Below are 23621 nucleotides of genomic sequence, written 5' to 3'. Positions count from 1 at the left end.
GGGGACATTGTATTTTATGATAATAAGTTAAGCAACCTTATAATTGGGTAACGATCTTGCAGGCGATACGATTTTATCTATGCTTCTAAAACAATATAAAAAAGAGGAAACTTTATTTGTAGGTTTGTTTGTACCCTAAGAGGTTCCAAAACTACTGAACCATCACCACATGTCCTTTTTCGAAACTACTGAATCCGGTTGAAAAAATATGTTGCCATTGGGAAGCTACACTATTTCTGATTAATATAGGCTACATGTTATCCGGGTACGGGTATTTTTAACTGCCTCGTTGGTCTAGCTGTCGCAAGTGCGGCTGCTAAGCACGAGGTCTCGGGTTCGATTCCCGAGTCGGGCCGAAATCGCCTTGTGGGTTTTAGAAGACTTTCACAAAGCAGCCCGGAGCCTGGAAGCTGGTGATTGATACACCCGTGCATCGGAGAGCACGTACTTAAATGTCGGTCCTGCGCCTGATCTCTCTCCGGTCGTGTCGGATTACCGTCCCATCGGGCTATGAGAGTTAAGGAATAGTGAGTGCACCTGTGTCTGCGCAAATGCTCGTGCACTATAATATGTCCTGCGTAGTTGGCTAATCTCCTTACATGAGAACAGCCGCCGTAGCCGATAATCGGCTAGAAGGACATCATCATCATCATCCGGGTACGGGAAGAAGTCAGAACGGGACGTGGGTAAAACCGCGAGAAAGCAGCTAGTGCGAAATAAAAATGCTTCTATGCTTAAGTGTATGTTTCAGAGATAGCCGACTTATGAAAAAAGAGTTATACGTCGGCAAGATAATGTAAAACGAATAAAAAATTGAAACTCAAGTATATTTTTTAGGAAAGTATGATTTCAATCAATTCCTGTAAATGTTAACTGAATTTTTCAGCTTAAATTGCGGTTATTGCTAAAGCTGGTACCAAATTATTGTCGAGCCTGAAATAAAGTGAATTATACATGAGATTTTTATGAAGTTTTATAATAACTACAATGTAGGGTTATGAAATATACTCTCTTGATTGCTACTGGTTGTACAATGGAAAAAGATATTATCAGCATTCTTGATTTTTTTCAGTTTTAGTTGTTCAAAAAGTTATAAGTGGGCTTAAGAGATTGCTGAGATACTGGTTTTAATTCTTGGGTTTGATTTCAATTGGGTTTTTGAAACTTTCTAAAAGGTGTCTGAAAGTTGGTGGTGTTACATCCCCGTGTTTGGAAGGGCACGTAAGGCATTTGAGAACACTCTGACACTAGGAATGTTGTTGTGCCCTATTTTCTCCAAAAAAGACAAACAACCGATTATTCACAGACTAGATAAAAAAAGGTAGCATAGACAAAAATTGCCGCGCAATATTCGTCCGGCTATCAAAACGCACACTGTGACAAGCGTTTGACGTGCTATATTTTCTTTTAATTCCAGTGCTGTGAAAAACCGGAAAACCGGTATAATTTTTACCGGTATCGCTCGCTGCCATACTGTTTTTATACTGACATTGCATATAACTTTTACCGATGATATTGTTCGTGTTTATTTAGTTCGGTTCGGGTATTTTAATACCGGTTCGATTGTATAAATTTTAAAGTTTTCAATCGGCATGCGACTGAGAAATCTTTTGATAAATGTGTTAAAGTTTCGTGTAGTTTATGTCTGAATTTCACGAAGTAAGATAGATAAATTGCATAAGATATTAAGTATCTATATATATACTTATATTTTTATGTAATAAAGCTGAAGAGTTTGTTTGATTTATTTATTTATTTATTTATTTAATACTTCTTGCACATATAGTACAATGGCGGACATAACGCCTAAGGCGTTCTCTACCAGTCTACCTTTGGGTGGCGGAGAGAAAGTGTTGGTAGGTGCAAACAAAACCGAAAAACTAGTATGAGACATAAACCTACATATATTAAAATACACAAATAAGTTAATAATAATATATATGTATATATATTTATCACACTAATATCAACATTACTGGTCCTGATTGTGATTGTAAGTGGTTGCTACACTTTATTATTATTTTTTGCTTGTTTCTTTGTTTGTGTCAGTGTAAACAATTGTTGGTAAACCAAATAAATAAATAAATAAAATATACATACATATTTTATTTATTTGGGTAACTAGCTATATACAGTTCAAAGAAGTATTTTCATCCAAAAACGGATCAAATAGTATCTGTTTGGATACAATATGATTGGTACAGCAGCATCCCATCTTTCTACCCACATCTCGATTCAATGATGTTTACGTTTCATATACAAAATGCTTCAGAAATAAGTTTTGTAGATTTTCTGAGCGTTTCAATCGGGATTTGGGATTAGTTTGGATGTTAAACTGATAACTGGGTATATCTGAACCGTCTTGTGGATTTATTGGGATTGAGGGTATTTCCGTAATGCAATTATTTTTTTGTTATCCAAAAAATATATTGAAGTCTTGGATATAAGAGGAAACATTTTTGGTTTGTTTGCACCTTAAAGTCTCCGAACCAGTGAACTGATTTGAAAAATTATTTCACTGTTGGAAACCTAGACTATTCCCGAGTAATATAGGCTACATCTTGTCCTGGTATGGGGAGTTCCCTCATTTACACGGGTAAAACCAAAAAAAGAATAATGCACACTATAATTGATTTGATCTCTTTAAATACTAATTCTTTTACTAGCTGCCACTGGCGGTTACATCCGCGTTCCGTCGGAACTACTCCGCGCACTCGGATAAAACAATATATAATAGATAATAGATAAATCAATTAGAACTCACTCATTTCGACACACATTTCGGGGAAATGAGTGTCTCCTTGACGATGCATCATAATGTCATACTAGAGACAAAGCAAAAATGTCTTATATGTCTGTAATTAGACAGGCACATATCCAGCAAACAGGAACACAGCCACGCAGCTTTTTAATAGAAATGGCTGTTTCTACACAAGCGATGAGTTCCACTTATTAAGACTAAAGTAGTTTAATTAGCAGTATTTCTTAAGAACAGCAGAACTCGGTCCTCATCAAAAAGCCCGTATCTGACAATCATGCCATTGCATCTGATTTGCGGCCATCGCTGCGGTCGTGTCGGCAAATGACGCTTCTCTAACGATTCCCCACATTATGGCGGCCATAGCAAAATCTAATTTCCATCCGCTTGTGTACTAAGCTAGAAAAATTTTTCAAACCATGTTTACCCTCCTACCTAACGAGTCTCGGAAAACTTCCATTTTCAAACACACCTATGTATGTATAAACCGACTAATTTCAAAAACTCTCTTGTTTGAAGTTCGCTCGTAAATCGAGGTAGGGTTCTCTATTTAGCTGGGTAATACTACGGTACAGTATGAAGGTGCAAGCAATTGGTATATTTTATACCAGTGCGCAACGGGACGTCGGCAGGGGTGGGCGCTTTGCTCTCGTAATTTCCCAATTTTCCGATCGTGTGTGAACTTTTAGTGATTGCGAATTTTGCCTGTGAGAGTGTTTTGTTTTTTTTATAGTTTTGACAAAGGGATGTTGTTTGCAGACTAATCTAAAATTAGTGTGAGTATTTTTTAGTTTATTAAGCATTTAAAAACTTAGTTTTACCTACAATAAAATAATTCATAGTTTATATATAATTAGAGGCAATTAAGGATTATTACTTAAAGAAGTGAAGTTAAATAAATGTTATGAGCTATCAGAAGTTTGAAGAAATAAATAAAAAAAGCCAATAATATTTCAAGATACACTTAATGTCAATAAGATTGGAGAAGCCGGTAAAATATTAATGCTGCCCTGTAATTGAGTTTCATTGAAATCTTCAGAAGCGGGTCTTTTGAAATTATTTCTTTTGAGCGTCTATTTACCTATAAGCAATTATGTAATTTTCCCGAGTACCGAGACTATGTTCGTTTTAGATTTATTTCCTTTCGAAATTCACTTTTATCTTGAGATTTCTTCTTTTCAATCGTTTTACATAGAAACCTTATAAGAAGGATGTTTTGAGAGTCAAAACTAATTGTATTGGTAGATTTAGTTCGAAAATAGTATGGGTATACATAAAGTCCTGAAATACTTTTGAATAGTTTTTACGTAGGAATTGTATATTTCAATGAAAATTTATTTAAGAAAATATATTTTCAAGATTAAGTTAAGCTTCACTCTGTGTAGGTAAAAGCTATTTTAAAATATTCGAATTTTACTTTTTTTAATATTCATGAAATTGAATCTGAAATGTAAAAATAAATAAATTATATTGCTATACGTAATTTAAGGTAATTTACAGTACCTACATATTACGCACTAGTTGATCGTTGTGGCTTCACCCACGTTAAGGGCGAACCACTTTTCGCAATCGGGATAAAAGTAGCCTACCTATAAAATCGATTTCCTGTCAATAAATCGGTTCTCTCTGTTGGGAAGATGCATTACTTTTGCAGAGAAAGCGCTAGTTTATAGTATTTATCTTTACTATTGTAATCTATAAACGCAATACTACCCTCCATTCAAGTCCTGGCAGGTAATATTAAGGCACCTTATATAGGTAGATATTTAATCAGGTATAAATCTAGTAAATGAAAATTAAAGCTCCACTACTTGTAGCTAGGAGGTGCTCGTGGCTAGGTTAGTGACAACCAGGTCGGCCGGAGACCATGTTATCATTGTTATCACTTCTCTACCTTAGACCTGGCTAGCAAGTCACCTGCTTAGCTTTTTCTCATCTAAATGTTGGGGTACTTTCTGATTTTAGAGTCGTGGAGGTCTAGTGTGTAAAGAACCAAACTCTCAAAGGTAAAGGTAGGTTCGATTCCAGATTAGGCAAGAACCAATGCCACTTTTCTAAGTTTGTACTATGTACTTTATAAGTAGGTATATCTGGGACGCCAATGACTTTCGGAGGGCACGTTAAGCTGTAACTGGAAAAGATGATGATAATGCTCGTTAGGTGATGATGACTTGACTACCCGTAGCAATAACGAATACGTAAAAAAACGACGCAATAACGAATCCGCTGGATAAATCAATAAAAAAATACAAACACCCGAATTAAAAATCTATTCCTTTTATGGGAAGTCGGTAAAAAATCGCAATTATCATACAAGTAAAGAAATTGTAATACGTAATTAGGGTGCCTTCGCGTTCCATGACAGAGGTGTGCTATGGTACCATGTTACCAGCCAGTAATGAGTTTCCATCACCCCTGACCTTTGTGCCTTTCAAACGCCACCATGTTATTACTTCGCAATTTAATATCGGTATTGAATGTCGTAGTAATTATAAGTGAAAGGGATTTTTTTTCGTCCCTTGGGAGTTTGAATTCGGGAAGAAAATCTTAGTAATTATTTGGGGGAAGTGGGGTTGATTGTTTGTTTTTATTCTTAATGGTTGAGCTACTGAAAGGGTTAAAGTCAACTTTGGTCAGCTTATTATAAAAAAAACATGGCGACCTCGATGGCGCGATGGTCACCATGCCGGACTGCCGAACCTGAGGTCCCGGGTTCGATTCCCGGTTCGTCGACATTTGTGTGATGAGCTACTTGTTGGCCGTGGTCTGGGTGTTACAGTATGTATTTATAAATATGTATATATGTAGCTATATGTAGTTTGTCAGTTGTGTTAGCACCCATCATGGGACTAACCGACAGTGTGTGTAAAGGTGTCCCGACATTATATTTAAGAAAAATAAGTAGTCTTGAGATAAATAGACGGTTGAAACTTGCCACTTAAGCAGGTGCTTTTTTTAAGACCTCGTTTTATAAATAGGTGCATGGAGATAGTAGGTACCTATATTTTACTTATCATGTCGATATGAGCAAAACTTGGAGTCTGAAGCATACATGTTCATTGCAAGAAAGGGTCGAATACGTTGTAGACAGAATGAGCTTTGCTTAAAAATCATAAATTGTCTATGTTTGCTCAAATCCTTTAAATCCTTAGAAAAATTGAAGACGCATGACATATTTCAAATTAATGTGCTAATATTTTAACTTGTTGAAAAATGCACAGATATAAAACGTTATCTACATAGAAATATGACGAGTAATTTTATATTCAATATTCCGAAATGTATTCAAACACAATTATAGAGGACGTTCATGAAATATGAATTTTATGTTTCTAACTAATAATGTAAAATAATGACATAATTACAAACTTAACATCTTCCTAGCTTATTTCCACTGTGTTTGGGTCGGCTTCCAGTCTAACCGGATGTGGCCTGATGCCAAAATTACAAACTCATAAAAAAAAACATGACAAAAGCCAATACGAAGACAACTTCATAAATCCTTCATACATTTAAAACAATACTGAGCTAATTTAAAAATACAATAGCATACACTCAGAAAATCAACCAATTCACTCAACACAACTCGATCTTAGAAAAATACATTTTTATTTCCCCAGAAACAGTATAAAACACATCTTGAAACGAGGTTTTATTTCTTAAAAACAATTGCTACAGTCATCTTGTGGCAAAAAGTAAAAATATTGAGTGTATTAACCGATTGTTCGTAGGCAAGAGGCAATTGAGAATTGCGGGGCACTACGGGGTACTTCGGGCACTAAGGCACTCGCAAACAAAAGGGATCAAGTGTCTGTCTATATCTAATGCTGATTGTACTTTTGTGTTTATTAGATGATATTTGAAGTATAAGTGTGTTTTTCTTAAGCTCTGATTATTTTAAATTTTCTTATGTTGCTGTGAACTTAACTTTGTAGTGGATATTTTTCAATATTATTGTCTCTGTATGTATCATTGTATTTTGTGGGTGAAAATTGTTCAATAAGTACAAGCAAAGTACGTTAGAAAGTTATCCAATTAAATGTGAATTGCTGTTGTTTTGTTTTTTATTCTACTATAAAATATATGCGAAAGTTTCTAAGGGTGTGTCTGTATGTTTGTTAGTATTTTCGCCCATATGTGGCTAGGCTACTTTTTGCCAAAGCACGTAAAGTTAAGTGCAAGGTTCATACTTTTATGAGGTATGAGGTTGTCGGATTGAGGTCTCATCGGGCTATGAGAGTTTGTGCTGCGCAGTTGGCTAATCTCCTAATATGAGAACAGCCGCCATGGCCGATAAATCGGTTAGGATAATATCAATGACTTTTGTTACGAGAAGTCAGAGTTCACTCTAACATACAGTTTAACTACTGGTATAGTAGGTCGTTTTGTCCAACAGTAAGACAATATAGGCTGTTGTTGTTTTTGATTATTTCTTTTATAACAAAGGTTGCTGTTGTTATTTTGCCCACTATAACAAATGGTAACTAGGCGTTAGTGATGTCAGTGCGGCAATCCATCGCTCTATGTCAATATAGGGGATGTGGTCAGTTTTTATACAACGATTGGATTTTATTAAATTATAATTTTTAATATTTTATGGGCGCCATCCACTGAAGTTTCATGTGTACCTAGGAAAAGTTCGCAATATCTAGGAGATTATTAAGATTATTTTAAAGTTACAAGCAATATTCCTACGACAACAAATATGATTATGATTATCCAAAAAACAAAAGAACTTTAAAATAAATAAACAATCACTGAACATTCTTCCCTTCATATCTTCACACCGACATAACATTCCCGAACTCTTTACAGAAAAGGGTCACATCATTACACAGACACTCACACACACACACCTACACATACTTACAAACACTTAGTACTACATGTACAGTCAGTGACACCAATGGTTGAACAATCACTGTTTGTATTTTACCCGTATAATGAAATTGGTTTAAATTTTAAGTTCGGATTTAAAAATCTATTACAATATTATAAAGCTGAAGAGTTTTTTTTGCTTGAACGTGGTAATCTTAAAAACCAGATTAAAAAAAACATTACAGTGTTAGATATCTCCTTAATCAAGGAAGCCTAGGCTACTGTTTATATGGGTTCGTGTAGTATATAGTTTCCACGGGTAAAATCACATCCGCTAGATTAAACTTAAGAATTAATCATTAGCAACCTATTAAAAATCAGTCAACCTAAGTTCATTACGAACATTTGGTGTATTTTTTGGCCTTCATGTATAATAGTGTAATATGGTAAATGAATCAAAAAAATTGCGGTTTAAAAGTGGTCCAATCATTACCGTCGGCGACTGTACGTAAGTTCCTCAGAACAAGCAATTTGCATGTGTTTCACGTTAACCTAGTGTTCTGTAGTTTAGAACGCAAATATAGTCTTATTGCAAATTCTTGACAAGTAATGTAGACTTCAGTACTGCACTAGTGTTGCGATGTGGCATCGCTTGCTTTGTGTCGACATGTGACAGTTAGACAAGTAGGCATTTTAGTTCTTGCATTTAATTTAGTTTATTTATTCTCTAAAAATAATACATGGATTATCACGGTTTCATGAAGTTTTTCAGTTTGTTTGCTTGTTTGGATGCACTAATCTAAGGTTCAATTCGAAAAAATCGTTCAGTGTTAGGTATTCATTCATTGTTGAGGGAAGCTATAAGCAACTTTTATCTGTGAGATTATTAGTGAAATGTATTTATAGAAAGGCAAAGAATCTTTTGATTCTAACATAACTAAAATAATATGTTATTTTCATATGTTATTTCAGTAATAGATAGCGTTTTCTTCCTATTAAACATTGCATACGTAATACTATTCGCTTTATCTATTTCCTTTAAACGAAGCTTGAATAAATGTTTTCAAAAGTATGTAAACCCCATTTAAATGAATAGCATTTTCTTTGAATTATTTATTCATTATTTTAATGTTCAGTTTACTAAGAACTACTTGATAGGTTCTTTAAGGCATTTTTAAATTTCACCGATATCAGGAAAACTTCTTCCCGAACCCGAACAAAATGTCAATTCGGTTCAGTAATTTCGGAGCCTTTAGGTAACAAACAATCCAACAGAAAAATGTTTCATGTTTATTACATTAGATTGTAGATCAGATGCTTAGGTATTTTGTTTGTGAAAGCTGAACCCTCAAAGCGTTTTCGATCTGAGCTGGGAATCGAATCCGGGTGCAAGTCAGTTGTGCGTACTGCCGTACTGTTGAATCGATAGTCCATAAAAGATATAGGTACATATAAAAAAACGTGTTGAATTTAATGCAATAAAATATATAATTTCAATATATTAATGGATTCAACACATTCATTAAATATTTAAATAAAACTACTTTTACGAATTTTATCGCGTTATATTAATATTATTTGATCCTGACGTTTCGGATCCTTTACAGCATCCATGGTCACGGGCAGACTAAGGTGTTGGTTGTCTTGATATATTAGTTACAAACAAATATATATTAGTTAAATAATATTAATATAACGCGATAAAATCCGTAAAAGTAGTTTTATTTAAATGTCTAATATTCGCGTAAGTGTCAGAAATCAATACATTCATTAAATGTTGATAGGTACTGAAATATGTAATAAAACTGAAATGTGGAATGGAAAGGCTATTAACTGAGTAATTATATAAAAATAAATTCGTTAAATAAAATTAGTGTTATATTTCCATGCTCAATTTCTGTGTAACAGTTTAAGATTTTTCTCTCGGAAAATGCACAAGTAGGTACGTTAAACTGCAGGTCCTGGTTGTCGTTTAAGGGCCTATGCACACCACGTTTTTTAAACGCGCCGTCGACGCGCGTTTTGGGAACGCGCGTCGCCGGCGCGTTTTTATTATTGAGTTTGTTGTCGTTTGTATCGATACAAACGCGCGGCACCGGCGCGTCTGTATCGATACAAACGCGCGTGAGCATCGCGTCTGCATCGCTACAAACGCGCGTCACCGGCGCGTTTACATCGCTACACACGCGCGTCTGTATGTATACAGGTGTGCAAAGGTCTACAGGCTGCGTCTGACTTGCGTACGTATCGCGTCTGTATCGCTACAAACGCGCGTCGACGGCGCGTTTAAAAAACGTGGTGTGCATAGGCCCTAACATCCTTAGCAGTTGTTACGTATAGTCAGAAGAAAGTAAGTCTGACAACCAGTCTTACCCAAAAATAACCACCAACCTACCAAAAATATCCCTTATACAGATACAGGTGCACTGACTATTGCCAAGCTCTCATAGCCCAATAAGATGGAAATCCGACTTGACCGGAGAAAGATCAGGCGCAGCAGCGACATTAGTTGCTCTCCGATGTACGTTACACCCGTGTTTGTACAATCACCAACTTCCAGGCTGCTTTGAGAAAGTCTAAAAACTCACAAGGAGATTTCGGACCTGGGAATCGAACCAGTGCTCTATTCTAGATTACTCTTGAGTTAAATCGGTCGGTCGCTTTTGACATTGGGTTACCATTTTAGGCGTTCACACCATAACCACAAAGTCTTTAACAATTCCCCAATGAAATATTTTCAAACCAATAACTCACATGCATTATCTTGGAAGTCAAAACGTCCAAAAAGGTCGGTACCCCATTTGGCTGGCATCTGCATACAAGTGTTGCTGGCAACTGGTGCCAAATAACAGCCTCTGCTTCTTCAAATGCAATTTAGATAACTTCTGTATTACTGCTGAAGAAATGTATCTATATGAAAATTGTTTTGTGAAAATGCCTTCTTGATTTTTGTAGTTTTTGATCATCCTATAAGTGACTACTGAAATATTTCAGTACGTGTAGTTATTGTAAGAGATATAAAGCATAAGCTTTTGTATCCTATTTTATAATTCCTAGTTTCTGCCAGCAGAATCACTCGCGTCCCGTAGGAAGTAATTTGCGCACCCAGGTAAAAAGTAGCCTATCACCACCAAGAATTTTTCAAATAGGATAAGCGCGTTTAAGGAAAGAAACAAACACTTCAGCGTTGTAATATCAATATACAAATTGATAAGGAAAGACTGCTAAAATGCTGCGAAAAATACTCTTGTTCTTTATCCTATACGCACCCTTAAACACACACATCACAGATTCACTTACACAGAAAAAAATCGCTTTACCTCACAAACGCTTGACCTGAAAACTTCAAAAACATGTGCAACCCACACACAAAGCCAGACAAAACGCTATCATAGACAAACTTGTGATGACCATAAATATGAAAAGAATAACCGCATATATGCAAAAGTGGAACTAACTCCCTCGAATGGACTCATAAAGGATCGCCTGATAAGGCGTGCGTCTCACTGTAAGCGAGTAGCGGGACGACAATTTATGGAATACTAGCTTTCGCTCATGGCTTTGCCCGCGTGGTGAGTTGATTAAAAGTATGTTATAAGCCTATATGTTAATCCAGGGTATCGCCTATCTACATACCAAATTTCAACCATTTTTGTCCAGCCGTTTTTGCGTGAAACAAAAACAAATGTAAATCCATACATTCTCCCAAACTTTCACATTTATAAGTAAGATATACATACAAGCCTTCAATTTAAAATCTTTAAATAACAATAAACATTTACAAATAAACCTATGTAATACTTTAATTTAATTAATTTTAAGTCACGAACATATTCATGAAAGTTGACGCTGATGCTCCCTGGAAATAGTTTCGATGCAAATGTTCATACAAAAAAGCCCAATTACAAAGGTTTCGAATTTGTATATAATATAAATCAAGGCGTTTCTATCAATAAATAATAATTATTTTTATCGGATCAGTCGTACCGTGTTTACCGATTATTAATTGGTAAACAGACTTAAAAAATAAAAATACCCAAATCCGTATTGAGAACCTCTTGTTTTTGAAAATCAATAAAATTTTGTACTTAACCAAAATGAATGCTAGCGTTTTGTTAAAATAAATCCGTTATCTCGTCGTTACGGGTAGTCAGAAGCCAGTAAGTCTGACACCTGTCTAACCAAGGGGTACTGGGTTGCCCGGGTAACTGGGTTGAGGAGGTCAGATAGGCAGTCGCTTCCTGTAAAGAACTGGTACCCAGCTGAAGATGATGGATGAAATCCGTTATCTTTAGAGTGAGTAATTATCAGCTAATCGCTAAAAGCTTGAAATATTATTTCTAACTAAAAGATATACGATGATACGACTTGTTTATAAAATGATACCATAAAAATATAAAATCACATAAATGGAACTTAATGTCGGTTTATGTGCTCAAATCAAACGTTTTATGTCTGGCTTATGAGCGGAAACTGCTCTTGCTGACACAATCTATATTTTACGACTGATAATAAACAGCGGAGAATAATATCGAGTGCAAAGGCTATTATTTCATGAGGATGTAATCTGTTCAAAATAGAATGGATTGAAGAAGGATATTTTTCATTTCCACACAAAGGTATATTTGTAGTTTTTTACAGAGAAACGGTTTATAGCTATTTCAGGTATATAAATTATTTCAATAATCAAAATGATTAATTCTTATGTAGGTTCTTACATGTACTCTGATTCGTATACATATGGAGTACATATCTTGTGTCTTCGTTTTATTGGATACCACTTGTGTGATATAAGATTCTTTGAGTAATAAAAATCAATGTCTTAAAATCCGCAAAAAAGTGAAAACTGCCTGCTGTCGGCTTGACAGTGTAGGTATTGCTATGGTATCAACATCGCAAATAGGAAGTGACGTAACATTCAATAAATTTAATTACCACAACAAAAACACACCACAAAAATCAACATTTATTCATCGCCCAATAAAAAACAAGTTGCATATTAAACCCGCTATCAGTCAGACCACGCCTTACCCCCCGACCGTACCCTACCGTATTCGATACAATGCAAATAACACTTCGCTGGCGGACAGTGATACGAAGCATTACCATACATAGCTGGCCATGTTACTCCATTTAATCTGACCATGAATGGCTCTCGCAAAAATCTATGAAAACAGGTCAACAGTTTTTACAACTCACTTGAAATGTGGTTGATTTTTTTGCACGCAGGTGTAATGGTTTTTTTTTTGGTAGATTGGTTGATAAACGTGGTATGCAAGTGCCAAAGGCGTATTTGAATTCAATTTTGAGTTGGTTGTCAAGTACAATAAATTACCTGAGTATACAGGGTGTGTCGTTCACAATCACATTAAATCCTACCTACCTACTTTATGATATTCTGAGGCGAATTGTAAAAAAAATAGGCTTATGTTTAACTGATCACCAGATAACAAATAGCAGACAAAAATAGTAAATGATCACCAAAATGAAACTCGCATTTTAATGTAAAACTATAACCAAAGTTTTAATACTTTTCTATCCTATATAAGTGAAATTACTCCAAAATAAATCATGCGTAAGCCAAAAATAGTAAATGATCGCCAAAATTAAACCACCATTTTAATGTAAGATTATAACCAAAGTTTTTAAATTCTGCTATCCTATTTAAGCAAAATGAGTCCAAATAAATCATTGTTATCCCAAAAGTAGTATATGATCATCAAAATTAATACTAGCGTTTTAATATAAAATGATAATCAAAGTTTTTACATCTTGCTATCCTGTTTAAGTAAACTGACTCCAAAAAAATAAGTTCGGCCTGATACAATAAATGTAATAAGATTATGGGGGCCCTTTTCCTGCACTAGGGTGGAAAATTGTCTATTGCATGCCTCTAACTAAACAGTGCGATAAGAGTGTGTTTTCGAGGGAGTGTATTGAGAAACACATTCTTCTTCTTCTTTCTCCTGCCCTGTTCCCAATTTTACTTGGGGTCGGTGCAATATGTCATTTTCTTCCATTTTCCCCTGTCACTCGTCATACTGACACTCACGCATGCATTGCAAGCCGGACACATAACTTAATATGGCATCATAATACTTTATTTGGTAATAAGCCTACATTTTATGGCAATCACAGTGACTTATTTAGGCAAAAATAATACATTAATTTGGTCGTCAAGAGTTGGTGATCATTTACTAAATTTGGTGGTCGAATACAATTTAAAGTGAAGTCGTGACTAAAATAGCTGGTACTATTACATTTTTAGACTTTATTTTTCTGGTGTTCAGTAGATATTTCTGGTTACAAAACTAAGGGTATCAAAGCATTTTATGGTGGTCATTATATTTGTTCCCAAAAAAATAACCTAATCCATTCAGTGGTTTAGCCACAGGAGTCATTTTTCGTTTTTATAATTTACAACATCATGTGTAAAGAAGAGATAAAGTTAGGAATATCGACCGTCTTACCACAAAAACTTTTAAACGTCAGTTTATGCCTTGTCTAAAAAAATGTCAAATTATGACGTTGACATATGGTTCATTTTGCAGCCAAAATTTTATTAGACAAGTGTAAAACAGGGTTTAAAGTTTTTGTAGTAAGGCCACGAATGTTTTGATCAGTTGACAGCTGTCAGTCTACACTGAAAGAATTTTCAAATCGGCCCAGTTCCTGTTAGAGCGCTGAAACCAGCTTTTCAGTTTTATATTTTTTTTGTATCTGATATTAATCGCTACCTTACTATTTTCCCATAGGACGTAGGTAGGTACTAAGTGTTATTACAAAAAATGTTAAACAGACATCTAGCACATGTTTAAAATCCCAATACTTTCTCTAAAACACGTGTCAAATGTCAAACCTTTTACTAACAACACCAACTGTGTTTGTACATTTGTACACATCCAATAATCTGTTTCCAGGTAACTTAAACTCAGTCTAAGTTGTGTGCCATTAATTAAACTTGTACTACCTGACTTGTGACGTCACAAACTTAGTTATGATTACTTGAATATTTGTTTGTGTGTTTGTAATAACCAAGTGACTGGTAAGTTGTAATTGATCGAATGTTTCATATTCTGAGGTAATTACACTTGTTAAGGTGCTCGTGGTTTGGTAACAGCCACATTTGTCTATCAGAGGTTAAGCAACTCTTGAGGCGGTCAGTACGTGGATGGGTGACTCTTGAAAATCTTTGGCAAATCCTTACGTAGTCAGAAATCAGAAAGTCTGGCAACCAGGGGTATGAAATTACCTGGATAAATGATATAATTGTAGGCATACAATTATCGGTTTGTTATCGGAGTAATTAAATATCTTTATTTTAATGTCAATTACCCTTATTTTAGTTTGATCAAGTCCAGGGTTATTTATAAACATTATCTATATTTCACATCAAAGTTGATTTGCTTTCACACAGTTATTTTAAACACATTGTATTTTCTACCCAATTACATTGAAAACAGTGTTAAATAATAACAAAATTAAGGTAATTTCGTTGTAGAGTAATTATTTTGTAATACTGTTTATTGCCTGCGGCGTTGGTCATGTTTTGTTTCAGTAATTATATGTTTATTAACCGACTTCAAAAAAGGAGGTTCTCAATTCGACCGTATTTTTTTTTTTTTTTTTTTTTTTTTTGTATGTTTGTTACGCGATTACTCCGCCAGTTATTAATCGATTTTGATGATTCTTTTTTTGTTTGATAGGATATACTCCCGAGGTGGTCCCATAGTCATCAGGTCAGGATCTGATGATGGAAACCCTGAGAAATCGAGGGCAACCTTCGAAAGTTGTAGGCATACATAGGGTAAAAACTTGACACTCAGGTGTACGCCTAAAAGCACTATTCAACTGTGAAGATTTGGAGCTGATCTGATGATGGAAACCAGAGAGGGTCGAGGGAACTCGACAACTGAATATGTGAACTACCTCGTGTTTGGGCTTAAATTATTTGTATTGACAAGACCTTTGCAACAGTGAAGGTTTGGAGCTGACCTGATGATGGAGACCAGAGAAAGTAAGTCGAGGGAACTCGACAACTGAATATGTAAAATACCTCGTATTTGGACTTATATTCTTTGTATTGATGAGAACTTCTCACTTGTATGGATAGTGACAACTATTCGTATCACTGAAAAGCTTTAAATAAAAAACTTTTTTACAAAAAAATTAAACCGACTTCCCAAAACACTAAAAAGCAAAAAAAAATCTATTTTTAGGTGCATCGGCCTAGAAGTCGGTGGCAAAATTAACTTAGTAACATCCATTAGACACCGACTTCTAGGCCGATGCACCTAAAAATAGATTTTTTTTTGCTTTTTAGTGTTTTGGGAAGTCGGTTTAATTTTTTTGTAAAAAAGTTTTTTTTTATAAGTAGTTGTTGGTGTGAATGTACAGGTATTTAATAATCTTTCTGTGACCCGAATATAATTCAATTATACAATATGTTACGCTCATTTAACATAATATACAATATTATGATTTAGTGTTGATAGATTTATGTTTCTATATCACTAACCAGTCTACCATTTAATAATATAGTTAGAATTTTAAAGTATGTACAAAATTATGCCTGTTACCAAATGTAGCCTGAAAAATGTCCTGCAAGTATTCAAAATCCGTTCAATAGTTTTAAAAAGTAAAAGAAAACAAACGAACTTTCAAGTAACACAAGTATTACACATATTACGCAGTTAAACATATAGAGCAAGGGCATGACAAAATTAGACACTCAAAATATCAAAAAAAATCAGGCCAAAAATATATGATATGAACTGTACTTCTCTTGCTAACAGAATTATCACACGCCTACGAAGGTCACGTTATTTATAATTTTATAGGCAAATTAACCTTTCTGTAACGTTGTAGGCTGCATGTTAAGTTACATTTAAGCTTTTCAAGTTCATGCGACGTGTTTTGACGTAGAATTTTGGCTTGATTAGGATAGCTATTTCAAAATCAAATAAGGCTGAAAATCTTTTTGAATGTCAAAAAAAATTACACTAAGACAGTCCCAAAACACTTAACCACATTATTTTGATCTTCTTCTTCAATTTAAGAGCCCAGCTCTTGTCGGTGCAGCTCCTTCCATTTACGCCTATCTAGCGCCAACTCCTGAACTTCCTTATGCGTCACAACATTCACCTTCTCTTTAATTTGCTTCATGTAGCTGTACCTTGGACGACCCCTTCCCCTCTTCCCTTCGCCAAAGTAAATTGATTACTGCCAAAGTAGATTGATTACTCTTCCCAAAAAAGCAAAAGTGTGAAGAACTTCTTCTTCTTCTTTCTGGTCGTTCCCTCAATGCTGAGGATCGTGACTGTATGTCAATCTTCTCCACTCGGTCCGGTTCAGCGCCATATGTACCGCTCCCTGTATCTGGCCTCCAGTCACCTCTTTGAGGTGGTCCACCCATCTAGCTGGTGCTCTTCCTCTAGCGCGCTTCCCCTCCATTTGTCCGAGAATGATGAGTCTCTCCAGAAGTGAAGAACACAGAACCCTTAGTCTTATAACACATGCATCTAAAATACTTTTGAAAATAATCCATAATAGAATTTACAACAAAATAGACCATTTGATAGGACCAGATCAGTATGGTTTCAGGAAAAACAGAGGCACTAGAGAAGCAATATTAGCATTGGGAATGCTAATAGACCGCAGACTAGATTTGGGACTTAATACATATTATTTTGATGTATATAGTATTTTTATTTAGTAAAGTAGTTGAAGTTTGTAAATATAGAGTACCTATTCTCATTAAAATAAATGATTATATGCCCTTTTGATGTTAAAATTGTCAAACAAAACTTTAAGTACGGTTACAGATTCCGCCTACGTTTTCAATATTATCTCGAGGGATTTACTTCTCGCATCCAGATATAAAGTAGGCTATTTTAATCGCCAATCTTCCTGTTAAATTTCATTTTAACCGGTTCTGCCGTTTAAGCGTGTAAGCGTAACAAACAACTTAAGACACTTTTGAATTTGGATAGAACAAAGATCAGCTATGAAAATTCTGTTGTCCAAAGTCAGTTTAAAAGTACACAACGTCACAGGTAAAAACAAGTCTACTTAATGAGGTTTTACAGTTTATTAATTATACTCTTGAAAAACATAACTTTTATAATTGAAATTTTGAGGCAGAAATTGTTTAATCTTCGACAAGTACCTGGAATTCGCTAGGTCATCAATTCTGGTGAATACTTAACTTAAAGTTACGATTATATTAATATAGTTCAGTTCAAATTGTAAGCGTTTAAGTGCACTCTAACTTAGATTCAGTCTGAGGGTTAATATTTAAGCTGAATTGTTATATCTATATGAAAAGTTAAGCTTCATAATTTGCAATACTCGTATAACTTTTGTTAAGCGTTAGCTACTTTCAACGCCTTTATGAAGGGCAAAGTTAATATGCAGTACTTTATGTGCCTAATTACCTATACCGATTATAAAAGAAAATCAGCTGTGATTAAAATGCCAAATGCGATTATTAATATACTTATTCAGAAGTTAAGAAAACATAGAATCCATATTATTTTTAAAAGCAAATATAAAAATCAGAAAACAAACTTTTATCATCCTACAAAAAACTTTCTTCACCAATAAATAAAACGTAGAAATAAAGATAAATCCTTCTTTCCAGGTACAAACATTCATAGCGCGTCAAAAGAGAATGTAGAACGTTATGTCAAAATGACAGCCCGCCATTAAATACAAGATGGCGGCCAGTTTTGGCGGGAGAGTGGCGTGGCGCGCGCTACTGTTCGCGGTACTTCTGGACAATGTCATTTGTCAGGTCGGCTGGACTGAAACTAATGAAGACTTGGGTGAGTTTTGTTATGTATTTATTACGTCTTGCTGGTAATTTGAAAGAAACTTGATGTCTAAAAATGTTTCATTCCTTAACACTGTATTTTAGGCTTAAACCGTCACATAGTAGCAACTTTTTATGTCATCTCTCTATATTCGACAAAAAAGCGACAGTTGTTGTCAAAATACCTACTAAAATAAAAGGCTGCTACTGAAAGTTTCAGTTTGGTGAATCTGCTATAACAATCGTTTGCCTATCATTAATCCACTGCTTCAACTGTTAAAGTTATCTTATGTGAACATTTCTTTAACCTGACTATAAAAACAATACATTAACTGTCAGGCTATATATATTGAGCCATAGACCTTTTTTTTAACGACGTTAACAATTATCAAATGACCCCTCAAGCTGTGGTTTAGCAGCGGTGAGGGAGTGTTAGACTCTTACCTACTAACTAAAAACCAGCGTTTTCCGTCGTTGGCCTTTTATTTACCAGGGCCGCGGTAACTCTTTCGAACAACCCGCGGCCCCGGCAGGCCTTGGCCCTACTGGGCCCCGCTGGGGTTGCTGACATCTCTTTGAGGAGATATCTGAAGTCTCAAATCCAGATCCAATGACCCGTTCGGCTGTTGCTTAGCAACAGGAGCAATTAAAAAAAAACACACACACACAAACTCTTAATGAAGTTCAACCGCAGAATTTGTTTTTAGACATTCTAAAAGCCGAAACATAAAGGTCAAGCTTGAAAGGATAAAATTAAGCATTCCTTTGTGACCTTTCAACAGGTAATCCCAAATAGAACCATTATTGCCGTGCACGTTATTACCCGTCTGATAACGAAAGCCAATTTAATTATAACACAGGTTAATAAAAGATATGAAGACATTTTTGGATAAAGCTGGTTAATTAATACTGGTTTATTAATTGTGTGTAGTATGGAAGATGCTGCTTTGGAAATGACAGGTTTTCCCGAAATAGCATTATTGAAAAGCTGATTGGCCGATCATAAGGTTAAGCGACGTTTGGTGCGGTTGACTGTGGATGGGTCACCATTTGAAACCGACTTCAAAAAGGGAGGTTTTTAGTTTGAGCTGACACGTTCAGCTGAACCGATTTTGATGCAGTTTTCAGCAAAGTTTTGACTTAGGAGAAAGTTTTAGGTATAGGTATTATTGAAAAAAGCTTTTGTCATGACGGAAAGCACTATAGGAATCTTTTTAAATCAGGAATGACTTACAAACCATACAATTCATGTTTCCCTCAAATTCGAAATATTAAATGTTATTCTATTTTATTTTCTCCTGAGAGAGCTTTTACTAATCAATTTTGTTGCGGTTTCCATATTTTGAATACGAACAAAAATTGAATTGCCCACATTATTTTGCCAATTCTTAGATGGGATTATTAATAAATATTCATATATTTTCCTTTAAAAATCTATTTTCGCCGTTTTGGTAAACAAAATTGGTACCCAAATCTTTACAAGGGAACCCTACGTAGCTATTATTAATTTAATACTCCTACATAGACCGTCAACGGGGTCTGAAAAGTTCAACAAGTCAAGAAACTCGTAATTCTATTACTAAAAGGTACGCAAACACTGAAATAGATTTAGACAATTTACTTGGCGCTGATTTTCTGAAATGTCGAAATATTTTCAGATTAAGTTCTAGGTATGATGTTTAAATCGCTGTATATTTAAAGGATTAAACTGTGAACAAAGTTCTCGGAATTATCTAAATGAATTGTGCATTTTTTTTTTTTTTGATTTCTGTTATTATTTGGTTTCACTTTTCAGCAGAGACTGTGACCAAGTGCTCAGTTCGGTTTGTTTTGTGTCGTGTGTAATTATGACAAAATATCATAAATATACTAGGTAATATATTCGATTTCAATACCATTATTTTATTGTAGAACAGTATCAAAAGTTGCTAATGCATCTGGCTTCAATTGACTTATGATTTTCTAGTACTTGTACTAAGTAGTTTGGGAGTCCATGTTCGCGTTTGAAGCGTTTGCTAAGCGGACGTTCAGTGGCCGATGATGTTTGTGACACAGAAAATGAATACATTCATTTGTTGACTGTACTTTTTGCTTGAAATCGGGTTAAATTCTAAAACGTGTCGAGTTGGTGAAAACATAAAAGTTTATAATTTAAGTTTCACTAACTGGACACGTATCAATATCTTAACGTGTCGAGTTGGCGACATGATAAATGTTAAAATTTTGGACAATGGATGGACACATTCGTGGTGAGTTAAGTGTGTCGAGATGACGAGTGACCCATTTTTTTAGACAAGTGTTCAACAAATGTCTAAGTTTTTATAGTAACGCGGTAAATGTTTGTTACATAGATAGTCTACAGTTTGAGAAAGAACATCGGCTACTCTTTACCCACTTGCGGAAAATGGCTAAAAATCTCACGTGACGTAGAAACGTAGAAAATTGCAGGAAAAGCTATGAGTAAATAGTGCCATAAAATATTTTGTTCCACGATTGAGCTAAGCACAGAATTTATTAGCAATTCCAGTTTTGGATTAGGGTCTTATAAATATAATAAAAGGTCAAAGTTTGCCACCCTTTTAGGATATATACGTAGAAGAGGTAATTCGACATTATATTCATAAATAAACAGAACCCATATTTACCTTTTATCACTATATTATTCACACAGCTTCGATTCTCATTACTAAATCAATAGTATTAAACATATGTATTTCGAGCAGAATCACCCACAAATATTAATTTATTGACGGCTATACAATAATAGCGGCTATATATTAACAGTTACATTAGGGCTGTACGTAAATTGTTAAGCTTTTATCAATCCATCTTTATCTATATTTACTTCTATACTAATATAATAAAGCATTTTTGTTCGTTGGTTTGTTTTGTACCTAAAACGAACCTGTTAAACTGATTTGAAAAATCCTTTCACTGTCGGAAAGCTACGCTCTTCCCGAGTAACATAAGCTATATTTTATCCCGATACGGACAGTAGTTCCCACGGGACGCGGGTGAAAAGTTTGTCATAATGAAAGCAATAAAGGATATAGGATAATTTTGACATTAGTTAATCTTTTTTAACGCGTTTTAATTTTCATTAAATTAATTAATTAAGCTTATTGAACCGGTAGGTTAATGGATATATTTTAAGTCAGATTATTATGTTACACCAATTTTGAATCAGTTAATCTTATTAGGTATATAAGTCTGTACCGTTGCTATTGACTCTAGAAATCTAAGAAAAAATTGAGTGGCTTATAGACACCGATGTTATTGAGTTCACAAACAATTCACAATAAATTATGTTTTCGCTCTCTTCATTGCAAACCTACGGAATTTTCCAGTATTTTTCATCCATGTTCTTTTGAAATATCTTGGTACAAAGGTTTACGAAACAAATCATAGTATGACAACTGTTTGCTCTATAAAGTAGGATAGAAACACGAAGTAAAGAAAGATAAACGGAGATGCCGTTATGCCGATATAACGCAGGTAGGTCAGGCGCCTTCTTCTAGGTCAAATATATACGGTGGACGTGATCAAAACGATCAGTTACTAGAGAACTAACGAGGCGTTTGGGTCCTTTGAGATATCTGTCAATGATTTTTGATATTATGAAAAATGGGCGGGTTCTAAAGAAAGCGTAAAAGGGCGGAGACAGTAAGAGATGTGTCAGCAACCCCAGCGGGGCCCAGCAGGGCCGAGGCCTGCCGGGGCTGCGGGATTGTTCGAAAGAGTTACCGCGGCCCTGGTACATAAAAGGCCTACGACGGAACACGACCGACGTTTTTAGTCCGTAAGAGTCTGACACTCCCTCACCGCAGCTAACCCACAGCGGGAGAGGGCATTTGATGATTTTTGACGTCGTTAAAAAAAAGGCGGAGACAGTAAAGTTCCTCGTCCCTCGCACACCCGTATTTTGACGCGCTCTTCTTAGGAGATTTTCCGTTATGACATCTCCGCTTGTAATATTGTTCTCTATGTATAGAAACTTGAACATAAGATGAAGGTCCGTTTGTTTATTCACACATCATGGCGGATTGAACACATCAGTTTCATAAGCCGGGTCGACTGATCAATGATAGATAGCATTATGTTGGGACCTATTTTGTTTGTTCGTTTAAATTCCTAGAAGGACATGCGTGAAACGTGTGACAACTTTATACGGAGAATTTTGGTTTGTTATTGTTATGTGTTTTTTTAAAGGATGGGACCAAAGGGTTTGTTTTGAGGTTACAGTAAAGGTATGTTATGGTGAACTCAGATGCACAATTATTAGAACCAACCGCGGTTATTGCAACGAATTCTAAGGAGATATCTATATATCAAGCTGAACGTGTCGAAAAAATCGTTTATGTTTCTTCTGTATCTGTCTTGATGGCGTCCAAGGCCGGTTTTGACCACGATGACTTTTCTCATGTTTGCCAGCTTGCCAGCTTACACAAATGTCAAGCGCTCAAATCTGACAGCATTTGAATTCTTCTGTCATTTTTGTGTTTCTTCTCATGACATTTCGACCTATTTATTGGCAAAGTATTCATCCGATTTCTTATTATTTTATTAATAAAGAACTCTAAAATTCGTTTCTTTAGCCTTGATACTTAGGTGTGCGATCACCATTAGACTCATACTGGTGAAAATGTTTTCGAAGAATGCCTTTTCCCAGGTAGTGGAATAAGACAGAATTTTCTTACACGAAGAGATTTTTGTTTGTTCGCCTACACAAATTCGGGAACCTTGTATTGAAATGTTTATTCATTTATTTTTAGCAGTTTACTTGACGACGCGTGGGAATGTTGTGTGCAAATCGCTTGTAGATATTTACTTAGTTGATCAGGCTTGTTCTTAAGGCTCCGCACTTCGAAAACATCCGTTTTTTCGACGGGTAGTATGAGGCCTGGATACATTCTATAGATCAGAAAATTTAACAGTGAGTAGTCGAGGATATTGACCAGAGAATATGAAAAAAACCTATTAAAAAAATAGCCTCACACATAGAAAAAAAAAGGATTGAAATTGCCTCTCGAAAAAATTTTTCGTCAGCTAATGCTCAAAATATTCAATGATAACCTACACATGTTTTATCACTAAACGATAGAAAATTTAATAAGCTAAAGAAAAATACCACATAATATATGGCTTTATAAAGCACATAAGGAGAAATATAAAAAAAACGTATAAAATTCAATGTCAATTTTCATTTCATGAATTTTACCTACTGCCAGACGG

The 23621-nt window shown here is 35.1% G+C and overlaps 1 protein-coding gene across 1 annotated transcript in view; it reads left to right on the top strand.

Moving 5' to 3' along the window:
- The first annotated feature begins 3385 nt into the window (after window positions 1-3385).
- LOC124640773 (neural cell adhesion molecule 1-like) overlaps window positions 3386-23621 on the top strand; it is a 177497-nt gene continuing 157261 nt past the window's right edge. The window contains exons 1-2 of the mRNA XM_047178698.1: window positions 3386-3534; window positions 18219-18402. Of these exons, the coding sequence (XP_047034654.1) occupies window positions 18294-18402 (109 nt within the window). The 5' untranslated portion in view covers window positions 3386-3534; window positions 18219-18293. The remainder of the gene's footprint in view (window positions 3535-18218; window positions 18403-23621) is intronic.

The sequence above is a fragment of the Helicoverpa zea genome, chromosome 21 (assembly GCF_022581195.2).
Source record: "Helicoverpa zea isolate HzStark_Cry1AcR chromosome 21, ilHelZeax1.1, whole genome shotgun sequence".
NCBI lineage: Eukaryota > Metazoa > Arthropoda > Insecta > Lepidoptera > Noctuidae > Helicoverpa > Helicoverpa zea.
The sequence above is the reverse complement of the archived record's forward strand: the minus strand, read 5'-3'. Positions and strand labels throughout refer to the sequence as shown.